At 39.6% G+C, this 12,689-nt stretch overlaps 1 protein-coding gene across 6 annotated transcripts in view; it reads left to right on the top strand.

The window, feature by feature from the left end:
• The window catches only part of Dcaf6 (DDB1 and CUL4 associated factor 6), a 117,109-nt gene that overhangs the window by 448 nt on the left and 103,972 nt on the right, over positions 1-12,689 (top strand). For 2 of the 6 annotated variants that reach the window (XM_077802820.1, XM_077802817.1), the window contains exon 1: positions 172-535. The exons of 1 other annotated variant lie outside the window; for it this stretch is intronic. In XM_077802820.1, the coding sequence (XP_077658946.1) occupies positions 439-535 (97 nt within the window). In that variant the 5' untranslated portion in view covers positions 172-438. Of the gene's footprint in view, positions 1-169; positions 536-12,689 lie in introns of those variants that run through there. 3 more of the 6 variants (XM_077802822.1, XM_077802818.1, XM_077802821.1) reach the window with 2 other exon arrangements.

The following is a 12,689-nucleotide window of genomic DNA, read 5'->3' as shown; positions in this document are numbered from 1 at the left end:
CATTTTCCTCGGGTGAGGGCCGCCGTCACGAACGCTGGCCGCCAGCCCCGCGAGGGGGGGCCGTCATCTCGCGAGAAAGGCGAGGAGGGGCGGTGTCCGGAGTCGAGGGAGGGAGGAGCCGCGACCGCCTCCGCCTCCGCCTCCTCCTCCGGCGGGAGGGGGCAGGGAGGGGACTGTCGCCGGGCTCTGGATGTTCTGGGTAGTCTGAGCAGGAGAGTATGAGGCGAGCTCCGGCCCGGGCGCGGCTGGGCTCCGGGCACGAAGGCGCCGCGGCCGTCTGAGTCGCTGCGCGCGAGGCCGGCGGCGGACGGTGCCGGAGCGGCGGACGGTGCCGGAGCGGCGGACGGTGCCGGAGCGGCGCGGGAGCCGAGCCGCGCGCCGCGTCCCGCCGCCCCTCCCCCGCGGAGGTGCCCCCAGCTCCGCGGCCCCGGCGGAGCCATGTCGCGGGGCGGCTCCTGCCCGCACCTGTTGTGGGACGTGCGGAGGAGGTCGCTGGGGCTGGAGGACCCGTCCCGGCTGCGGAGCCGCTACCTGGGTGAGCGGGGCCGGGCGGGTCGGGCCGCCGGGCCGGGGTCCCTCCCGAGCCCTGCGGCCGGGGCGCCCCGTGCGCTGAGCGCGCCGCGGAGAGCCGAGCGGCGCGGGCGGGCCCTCGGCGCAAGTCGGCGCCCCGGCCAACCGACCGGCCCGGGCGGCCGCGGCCCCGGAGCGCCCCCGTCGCCGCCGCCCGGGGTCGGGTTTCACGTCCCGCCTCCGCCCCGGGGCGCCGGGCGAGCCTCCTGAACGGCTCGGGCGGGCGCTCTGGCCGGTCCCCGGGCGCCGTCCTGCCGGACGGCGTGTGGCCGCGGTCCGCCCGCGACCTCCCTGGGCAAGTGAGGAAAATGGCACCCCCGGGGCCAACGGCCCGGCTGCTGGGTGGCCTGGCCGGAGTTAGGTGACTTTTGCGTGGCTTTTCCTTCTCTCCCTGGAGTCGTCCCGGGAGCGAAACCCCGAGCTCCTTCCCTGCCCACTCGCTCCCGCCCTGGAGGGCGTCCTGTTTTGTTTCCCGAGTCCAGAACTTTTTCTGAGTTCTTTTTTCCCCCCTCTCCCTTTTGGTAGGGGTTGAACCCAGAGGCGCTGTACCACTGAGCCACATACCCAGCCCATTTTATTTTTTTTTAGATTTTGAGGTCTCACTGAGTTGTTGAGGCTGTCCTCGAACTTGTGATCCTCTTGCTTCAGCCTCCCGAGTGGAATGCTGGCCAGCACCACCTTGTGTAGCTTTCTTTGAATTCTTAACCAGCACATATGCCGTATATGCGTGTGTTTGGCCTGAATAAAAGACACCTGCTTTTTCTACACTACGTCTTGGACATCCTTCCAGGACCATTAAGATTGATCCACTCTTCTAAAAAATTATTGCATAATTTTTAACAAAGTGAAATACTGAAGCGGACTCCACTGTGTTGCTTTATCCGATGTTCACTGCTACGAACGGCAGTGCACCTAACATCTTTGTACAAGGCTTTGTGCATTTGTTCTAAGTAGAAAGTGCTAATTAACCATCACCTCACATAGTTACTTTCTTTTTTTTTTTTTTTTTTTGATGGTGAAAAAAATGACTTGTGGAGGTGGATTACTGGAAATTAAACCCGGGGTGCTCTACCACTGACCTATATCGCCAGCCCTTTTTTTCTGTTTTTTAATTTTTCAAAGATCTGACCGAGTTGCCCGTACTAGCCTCAAATTGATCCTCCTGCCTCAGCCTCTCAAACAGTTGGTTTTACATGAGTGGCTGCCAGGCTGGACTGATAAAATTTATGATTTTTTTAAAGTACTCTTACAAAGCCTTCCTTTTAATTCTAAGTCCAAGATTTTAGAAAGTAGATAGGTTTTTTTTCTTTAAAGACAGTGTCTAGGGCTGGGATTGTGGCTCAGTGGTAGAGCACTTGCCTAGCATGTGTGAGGCCCTGGGTTCAATCCTCAGCACCACATAAAAATAAACAAAATAAAGATATTGTGTACAACTAAAAAAAAAATATTTTTTTTAAAAAGACAGTGTCTAAACCTTATAATTTTTTACAGTATTGTAAGGTGAATATATTTCTGATATAGTTCCATTATTTGTATTTATAATAATGAATTACTGCTAAGTAACTAAAATTTAGGATAAAACGGAGAGATTTTTTTCTTCTTAACATTTACAGTTTGTTTCACCATAGCATGTGTCTTTCTAATAGTAGTATTCAAGCTTCATAATTGATTGTACATAAATTGATTAATTATCTCTTTACTTTCCATACAAAAGTTCTATAGAAACACTTTATTTTTGTTTTGCACTTCTGGGGATGAAACCCAGGGAGGGCCTTGCACATTCTAGGTGAGTGCTCTACCACAAGCCACATCCCCAGCTCTAAAAGAAAATTATTCACAAAATAGCCTTTTATGTTGTGGGAATGAAGACGAATAATTTTGTGTATGTTATTTATGAAAGAAAGATGTATGCCTTTATAGCTCCCAAATTCACAAGAATCCCCTGAACTAAGGAAGTCTTATTTTGGACCTACATGAAATCAGAAGTTTGTTCAGGGATTGTAATCTCCATGAGCTTGATCTGAGTTCCAGTGTAGGATTTTTTTTTTTTTTAATGAATAATTGTCAAAAGTCCGGAATCAGATAACAATGTTAAGTTTAAAAGTTTCACAGTTTCTCAAGATACTGTATACTTGCTGTAGAGCAGTGCCTTTCGAATTCAGTGATTGTTACAGTTACTCATTATCGATACATATTTCATAAACATTTATATACAGTTTTATATAGATAAACCTGGTTTAGAAAAGAAACTATTTGTATGCATGCATTATTTCTACTCATATTTTTTTTCTTTTGCACATACTTGCCTGCAGTTGAATTTACTCTTTCTAACTGTTCCAAATTAAAAGCCTATAATTGTTAAGGATTTGTTTATTATAACATATAAAATGTTTTATATAAAATGCTTAAACTGTGATTATGCAGCCAAGGACAACTTTTTTTTTTTTTTAATTTAGTTGCCAAATGAACCTTTATTTTTATTTATTTATATGTGGTGCTGAGAATTGAACCCAGTGGCTCAAACATGCCAAATAAGCACTCTTCCACTGAGCCACAACCCCAGCCCAAGGACAACTTTTTAATAGATGTTAAAATTTCCTTTTTTGTAAGGGGTTTTGGAAGTCAGTGTCCTTTGAATATTTTGAGTTGGTTATGTATTGAAATAGATAATTTTGCCTTCAGGTTACTCTCTAGTGAATCCTGAATTCATCTACATTCTGAATTACCAGGTTCTTGTTCATAATGTGTTGCCAAGTTACAGTATATAATAGGATCAGTAAGTTCTGATGTTTGCTTCCTTGTTTAGTCACTGGAGAAAAGTTTGTAGAATTCTTTAGTCTCAGAATCCCAATGAAAATGGAAAATGTATTGTTTTGGTAGTTAAAAAGTGATTGTCAAATGTAGCAAACATAATAAAGTATACTCATAATTCTTTAAGGTAAAGACTACCAGAGGATATTTGAAGTCATTACATTTGTAGACAACATTAGTAACACCTCTCTGGATTTCATTCTTCTCTGGCATGGGGATGAATCAGAGAAATGGCTTAAAAATGGTACAATCTTCTAGTAGCGTAAAACTTGATCTAGTGATATGTTTTAGGTCAGGGTTTTGAAAGTTTTGACATGATCTACAGTAAAAATCCATTTACACGGCACCTTGTGATTCAGCTAAAATAAAAGATCCTTCAGATGTAAACTTAGCCTTACTAGATAGGGTAAGTTCTATTTTCTGTTCTGTATCATGTTCTTAAAAAGTTGGTCTTGACCCAGTAGAATACCCACTAATGAGTCTCTGCTTGAGGTTTGCAAAACTTTTCTAGGTGGTGTATAATTTTTATAATTTTGATTGAATGTTTTTGACTTCAGAGTTAGGGTGGGTGAAGTTCCTAAGTAATTAAAGCAGATTTTAAAAGTTTTTTTGATGTCTTCTGATGGCTTATAAGGAATGTATATAAAAAGCAAAACTTTGTTTACACCTTGGACAAAATAACTAGGATAGGATACTTTTTAGTTTTCATTTCTGGAGTAAATATGTACAGCAAGATTGCTGGATTGATCGATAAGTGCTTTGCACTTAATAAGGAGCTGCCACACTGTTTTCCAAAATAATTGTTCCATACTAATTCCTACCAGTAGTGTATGAGAGTTAGTCACTCTACTTTCTCCTCAGCATTTGGTGTAGTGAGTCTTCTTTATGTTAGCCTTTCTGATAGGTGTTTGTTACTCTCTTAGTTTGTTTTTCTGTAATGATTAACAGTATCGGAGTGTCTTTTTTTTTTTTCTCCCCTGTCTATATACTTTGGTTAAAAGTGTTCAAGTTCACCTTTTTAATATGTAAAAATTTTTTATGTAATCTTGGTAAAAGTCCTTAATCAAAAAATTTAAAACATTTTCTTTCAGTTTTTATCTTGTCTTTTATTAAAAAGTCTTTTATAGTTCATACTTTTCTTATCCAGAGAATCTTTACATCATCCAAGGTCACAAAAATTATACTACGTTTTTCCTGGAAGTTTTGGTTTGTTTGTTTTATGGTGCTAGGGATTGTGTCTGGGACCTTGCACATGTTAGGGAAGTGTACTACCACTGAGCCTCGTTTCTAGCCCTGGAAGTTTTTTCTTTTAGCTTTTGAAATTTAGTTCTATGAATAGTTTTTAGTAAAGTTTTACATATACTGTCAGGCAAGAGTTAGGTTTCCTTTCTTTACATACGCATGTATAATTGATCCAGCACCATTTGTCCTTTTCCTTTTGTTGAAAATAGGTTGGCTGTATTTTTGTAGGTACTTCATTTTGAAATCCACTGTGTAACACTTTGTTCTTGGTCCACTCTCCTTACCCCAAATTGTCTTGGCTGTTTTGTGCCTTTTCCATTTTCTTTTCTTTTCTTTTCTTTTCTTTCTTTCTTTCTTTCTTTCTTTCTTTCTTTCTTTCTTTCTTTCTTTCTTTTTAATATTTATTTAAGTTGTAGGTGGACACAGTATCTTTATTTTACATTTATGTGGTGCTGAGGATCGAACCCAGTGCCACGTGCATTCTGGGCGAGTGCTTTACCACTGAGCCACAACACCAGCCCCTGGGCCTTTTTCATTTTCATATATATATTTTTAAAAAATGCAAAAGAAGGGCTAGGGTTATGGCTCAGCAGTAGAGCACTTGCCTCACATGTGCAAGGCCCTGGGTTTGATCCTCAGCACCACATTAAAAAAATAAATAAATAAAGTTATTGAAAAAATTGGTGACTTTTAGCAAATCATGTATTTACAGGAGAGAGATTTAAAGACATGATTTTCTTTATGAACAAATGTCAGCGGTTTATATAAATTTTATAAGCAGCCTGTTTCTTTTGGAAGTTTGAGTTGAAAATCTATAAATTATTTCAGGGAGAATATTACTCTTTACAACACTGAATCTTTCAAACTACAATTCTGGTTTATCTGTGTATATTTAGATGTTCTAAGATTCTTTCAGCAGTGTTTTAATTTTTTTTTTTTAATTGTAGTTGTAGGTGGACACAATACCTTTATTTATTTATTTATTTATTTATTTTAAAGAGAGAGTGAGAGAGGAGAGAGAGAGAGAGAATTTTTAATATTTATTTTTTAGTTCTCGGCAGACACAACATCTTTGTTTGTATGTGGTGCTGAGGATCGAACCCGGGCCGCACGCATGCCAGGCGAGCGCGCTACCGCTTGAGCCACATCCCCAGCCCAATACCTTTATTTTTTATGTATGTGGTGCTGAGGATTAAACCCAAGGCCTCGAACTTGTGAGACAAGTGCTGTACCACTGAGCCACAGCCCCAGCCCATCAGCAGTGTTTTAAATTTTTCGTAAATCATATTAAAAATTTCAAGCTGTCTTGGGTGGTATTTTTAAGTTTCAATATCTAATTGTTCATTGAGGATGTAATATGCAATTTATTTATTGATTTTTTTTTAAAGCACTCTACCTCTGAGCTACATCCCCAGCCATTTTTATTTCATATTTTGAGACAAGATCTCAGTTTGTTGCTGAGGCTGGCCTTGAACTTGCCATCCTCCTGCCTCAGCCTACCCAGTTGCTGGGATTATAGGTGTGTGCTGCTGTACCCTGGTATTTCTGATTTTTAGATGGAAAAGATTGTCTCTCATTATTAAGTATGTAATTGGCTGTAGGTTTTTTTGTTGATGCCCTTTCAGACTTCGGAAATTCCTTTCTATTCCTCGATTGCTAAGAAGTTCTTCATAACTGGCTCTTGTCTTCCATCAGAGTTGTTTTTTTCTCTACTGAAATGAGTTTTTGAATTTTCTTTCACTTATTCTGTTAATGTGGCATATTAGCATAATGATTTACATTTGAATATTGAGCCAACATTTAATTCCTGGGTTGAATTTCCCTTGTCATGGTACATTATTTTTTTTTGTATTGCTAACTTCAACTTTGGTTAGAATTTTGAGCTAGTTTATAGTTTTCTTGTAAAATTGTACCTGATTTTGATATCAGGATAATGCTGGCTGTGTGAATGAGTTAGGATGTGTTCCCTTTTGTCTGAAGGGTTTGTGTAGGATTAAAACTACTTTTCCTTAAATGTTTGATAGATACCAACTTTGAAACTATCTGGGCTTTGAGTTTTCTTTTTTCCCTCCCTGTGGAGAGTATTTTTGGGGGATGTGGATTTAAATATATTTAAAAGCTTATTTTAAGGTAATGGTAGATTCATGTGCAATTGTAAGAAATACTACAAACTTATAAATAAACTTTACCACCAGGACCTCCTATGTTAACATTTTTTATAGTGTAAGAACCAGGAAACTGACAGATAAAATTCATGAACCTCATTTAGATTTCACAGGGTCACTTGGACTCATTTGTATGTGTCTGTGTGTGTATATGTGTGTGTGTATTCCATGCAGTTTAACCTACTAATTTTAATTAAGTAATTTTAATAGATTAATGTTGACTTTAATTAGTTAATAGACTAATGAGATAGGGAACAGTTCTATCTAAAGGACTCTTTTTGAGACCCTTGTGTAACCTTGGCCACATCCTTCCCAACCCACTGCTAACCCCTGGCAGCCACCATTTTGTTCTTCATCCCTATAATTTTTGTCACCTAAAGAATACAATTTAGGCTGCACATGGTATTGCATGCCCATAGTTGGGAGGCTGAGGTAGCAGGATCTCTTGAGCCCGCAATTCTGTACTCATGGGGCAAATAGTGAGATCCCGTCTCCAAAGAAAAAAAAAGAGAAAAAGAATGTTGTATAGACAGTATATGTATTTAACCTTACAAAGTATAGTGTGTAACCTTTTGAGATTGGAGTTTTCATTCAGACTAATTATCTTGAGATCCATTCAACTTGTTGTATGCATAGTTTATTCTTTTTTATTGTTGAGTAGTGGTCTAGAGTATGAGTGTGTGGTTTTGAATATTTGGATTCTTCCAGTTTGGGGCTAAGAATAAGTTGTTAATATTTTTGCACAGGGGGGAATGCACTGATGCATGTCTGCAGTTCCAGTGACTCAGGAGACAGAGGCAGGAGGATTGCAGGTTTCAGTAACTTTGTGAGATGCTATCTCAAAAAATAAACGAAGGGCTGAGGATTTAGTTTTGCGATAAAGCACCCCTGGGTTCAATCCCTGGTATTAAAAAAAAAATTATGCCCAGATTTTATACTAACATGAATTTTAATTTGGGCTGTTTGGTAAGTGTATTGTTTAATTTTGTAAGAAGCTTCCATACTCGTTTTCCAGTGGCATTTTACCAAAAAAACCTACATTTTTACATGGGAAATGTAGTTTCTCTGTATCCTATCGTTTGATGTTATCTCTTTTTTTAAAATTTTAATAATTTTTGCTAGGTGTGTAGTGATGTCTTATTTGTTTTAATATCCATTTCCCTAATGACTAATGATGTTGCGTATCTTTTCATGTGTTTTTTTGCCACCTGTATATTTTCAGTGAAATATCTCAGTTTTCTTCATTCCTGGATTATTATTTTTCAGCTGTTGAGTTTTGAGATTTCTTTATGTATTTTAGGTATTAGTCCTTTGTTAGATATATGGTTTGCAAATATTTTCTGCCAGTCTGTAGCTTGTTTTTCATTCTTTTTAATTTTAAATTGTAGATGGACACAATACCTTTATTTTAATATTTTTTTAGTTGTCAGTGGACCTTTATTTGTTTGTTTATATGTGGTGCTGAGGATGGAACCCTGTGCCTCACACATGTTCGGCACTGAGCCACAACCCAGCCCTTGCATTCTCATCAGAGGGTCTTTTGTAGAGCCAAGGTTTTAAATTTTGGTAAGGTCCAGTTTAGCATTTTTTTCTTTTATGAATTGTTATAGCATTATAAGTCAAAGAACTTAGCTCAATACTGTGTTCTAAAGATTGTTTCCTATGTGTTCTTTCTAGAATTTTATAGTTTTACATTTAAGTCCAGTATCTATTTTGAGTTAATTTTTATATGAGGTATGAGATTTAGCCTGAAATTCACTTTTTCTATTTTGAGTACCAGGGATTAAATTCCAGAGCTCTCTCACTGAGCCACATCTCCAGCCCTGTTTTGTATTTTATTTAGAGAAGGGTCTCACTGAGTTGCTTACCACCTCATTTTTGCTGAGGCTGGCTTTGAACTCCTGATCCTCAGCCTCCCAAGCCGCTGGGATTACAGGTGTGCACCACTGTGCCTGGCTGTACAATTCATTTTGTTCACTTACTCTGGCACAGTGTATTTCAAAGTTGTTTCCTTTATTGAATTGCTTTTGCATCTTTTTTTTTTTTTAATCATTTGGACATATTTATGTTGATCTAAATCTGAGTGCTCAATTCTGCTTAATTGATCTCTCTCTCTTTCTGTGAATATCATACTGTTTTGTTTCTCTTTTTTGGATGGGGGGACCGAACCCAGGCTCCTTACCACTAAACTAGGCCCCCAATCCTTTTATTTTGAAGTAGTTTTACTAAGTTGCAACTACTGTGCTTGAACTTGGCATCCTCCTGCCTTAGGCTCCCCAGTTCCTGAGATTTCGGTTGTGTGCCACCATGTCTGGCCTCCGACTACTGTGTTTCTGTAGTTGTATACTAATCTTTAACATTAGGGTAGAATGATTTCTCCCTTTTTTTTTCATCTTTTTTTTTTTAAGTTATTATGTTTGTTCTAGGTCCTTTACCTTTCCATATAACTCTTAAGCATAAACTTGTCCATGTTTCCAAATATATTACTAGAATTTTGATAGGTATTTACTTGAACATCAATTTGGGAAGAGTCATATGTTATTGAGTCTTCTAATACATGAATGCAGTATGTCTGTTTGTTTACATATTTGATTTCTTTCATGAGCAGTTTGTAATTACAAGATACAGATCTTCAACAATTTTTTTTTTTATTTAATTGTCTTTGGACCAGTTGTGATAGTATTGTGTTTAAGTACAATTTCCACATGTTCATTGTTGGTATATAAAAGTGTGATTACTTTTTGTGTGTTAATCTTGTATCCATTGACCTTTCTGAATTTACTTATTATTAGTTCAAGTAGTTTTTTGAGTATATTGTTAGGGATTTTGTATACAGACAATTCTGTCATCTTCCTATAGGAATAGTTTTATTTCTTTTTATCTAAATTTGTCTTTTCCTTGCCTTGTTACATTGGTGAGAACTTCTGGAACTATGTTGAATAACAGTTGTAGAGTGGATATTTTAATATTATTATTTTTATTTTTTATTTTAGGTAGAAAGCAGTCACTGTTTCATCATTAAATAAGTGAGCTATAGGGTCTTTTTTTTTGTCGGGGGGGGGGGTGGGGGGGTGGGGTGCTCATTAGATAGAGGAAATTTACCTCCTGCTGAGTTGCTGAGTGTTTGTCATGAATGGGTTCAATCAGAGAAGCAGAACGTGCATACATATGCATAAAGATGTTTTATAGGGGTTTGACCTTATTTAATTACTCACCAAAACAATTTTGTAAGTTATTCTCTTCATGTCTGATGCTGGGGCTTGACATCTGCAGGACAGGCAGTTGGGAAGGGAAGGCATTGTAAAGTGAGGGAGAACAAAGACAAGATATGTGATTTCAAAAGAGCCCAAGCAGGATCCCAAGAAGACAGAACACTGTGTCAATTCACAGTGTCTCTAATCTAATTGATATGGGTGTTCTGTAGGAACAGCTGACGCACTTTGTCATGGACCTAAATATAACAGTTGGTCTAGTGTTTGAAGAAACTAAAGGAGGATACAAGGGAAAGTTGGGCAGTTGAAGGCCTAGTTGCTGTCTATTCCAGCAAGATGAGGCAGTAGATAGGTATTAAGGTTTGTCAGGTACATGAGCATCATCTGCTTCAGACTTCTAGGTTTTAAAAATAATATGGCTTCTGTTTTATTTCCACCCTCTAAGCCCACTGTAAAAATGACTGTGACTCATTCTAAGCAGAAACATAGAGGGAAGGAATTCTGGGGAACAGTTTAGTCTGGCTGTGTTGAGACAGTTTGGAGCTACCACACTTACTCTTTTGCTTGTTGTTCAACGTAAGGTGTATGGGAGGGCTGGGTGGGTCAATTCTGCCCCTCCCTTAAGGATAGGCAGTTTGTCCCCCATTCCTCTGACATTTTGCCTTTGCCTAAGTGGGTGTGAGTAGGGAAGTTTGCTGAGGTCCTGTCTGCCAGGGCTCGAGGCATTTGCTTCCCATGAGGGAACAGCCTAGAAAATGAATGGAGTTCTATACTCTTTGAGACAAGGATCTTCTGTGTGTCCTGCCCAGTTTTCATAGTCCTATGAGAGCTTGATGGAAGCTTATGGAGAAGAGCTGGCCACTGAGTATAGACTGCCTGTGTCTAGGGTTCCTGTAGATTCTGAGCTGTCCTTGTAGCCCACAGTGGGTATTCGGTGTCCATTTAAATTTTCCCTGATTTCTTCTTACCTGCTACATGGCGTTCTCCTCCTTGTGCCAAGAAGAAAACAGTTCTATGTCCCACTGCTCCTTAGAGAAGGTGGTTGTCTTTGGTGTGCATTTCTCCTTGTTACCTGTCTGAGCCATGGCAACCAGAAAAGGTTGTATCTGAAGGCTTAGTCATTAGCCATGACACATGTTACTGTGGCGTCATGAAAATGTGTCTGGGGGTTTACCCAGCACTTGTGATTTCTGAAATCAAACTAACAGCCAATGGGACTGCTGTGGGTCTAAATGTGTGTGCCCCTCCAAAGTTCCTGTGTTGCAATCCTAGCCCCTAAGGTAATGGTGTTAAGAGGTGGGGTCTTTGGGAGTGATTGGGTCATGATGGCAGAGCCCTCATGAATGAATTAGTGCCTTTATAAAAGAGGTCTTGATGAGCTTCCTTGCCTCTTCTACCATCTGAGGGAACAATGAGAAGGTGCTATCTATAGGGAACTGGCTCCTACCAGACACCAGATTTGCCAGTACCTTGATCTTGAACTTCCAGCATCTGTTACTATGGGAAATAAGATTCTCTTCTTCCTAAGCTACCTGGACTAAGACATTTTGTTACAGTGGCCTGAATGAACCAAGTTGGGGCCCATGAATAGGAAAGGAAGGCCTGATAGTGGGCTAGGAATGGCAGTATGTGTGGTATGTGAGAAGTTCATGTTAGAAAGCTCAGAGGACAATACTGTCAAATGAAAGTGGAATAAAACTTTGTTAAAATGCTCTTCCATTTCTTTTCAGTAACATTGGCATAACTGTTTTTCCTCAGTCAGTTAACTCCTTTACTGAAGTTATATATTTAAAAAAAAATTGTCTGTCTTTTCAGACAATCTTAAATTAGAACAACCCACACATATATAGAGAACTGATTTTAAATGTCTACAGTATTTCAGGCACGTTTAGAAGTTGTGCATATGCTAATCATAATGTTATAATCTTATAATAAACCTGTGATATTTTTAGTAGTATTCTTACTTTTACAAATGTAAAAAACTAAGGCTTTGAGGGATAAAGAGTTTCACCCAGCATAAATGTTGTATGTCCCAAGATAGATATTTATTAAACCTATGTTCTTGTCCCAAACACTGTAGTGTGGAGGTGGAGGTATATATGTGGACACACAAATCAGAAAGTTGTTTAATAAGTTATACGACTACCAAAATGAGCAATAATTAGCTCCTAATTGTCATTGAAAGATGTTCACTAAGTATTATTGGGAAAACAGGATGGGATAATATCCTAATTATTTATTCACTAATTCAGCAAATGTATACTGAATGCTTTTTGCTAGGCACTGTTCTAACACTGAGGAGACTTGACTAAATGAGTGCTCCTCTGATGGAGCTTATTATCAATCATTAGACACAGGTAGCGGAGGTAGAATTGTAAAAGGGATCTTGGGGTACAGAAAGAGTTGAGTAGTAAGTTCATCCATAACAAACATGGGGTCGTTGGGAGAGGATTCTCCATGGCCTCTTTTCATTCTGCACATCTTGTGAGCGGAGACTCCCCCAACTGCTTTTTTCTGGACTGTCTTTTCAATGATGTTTATATAGAGAACAGCCTTGGAAGATACATTGTCTCCTGGAACAGAGGGCAAGTTTGTTTACTGTCTAGTTTAACACAAATAGTGCTGCACTTCTGGATAAAGTTGAGGGCAACATGCTAGATAAGAGGTTGGGTCCCCCAGCTCAGGCTCT

The sequence above is a fragment of the Urocitellus parryii genome, chromosome 9 (assembly GCF_045843805.1).
Source record: "Urocitellus parryii isolate mUroPar1 chromosome 9, mUroPar1.hap1, whole genome shotgun sequence".
Lineage (NCBI taxonomy): Eukaryota > Metazoa > Chordata > Mammalia > Rodentia > Sciuridae > Urocitellus > Urocitellus parryii.
The sequence above is the reverse complement of the archived record's forward strand: the minus strand, read 5'-3'. Positions and strand labels throughout refer to the sequence as shown.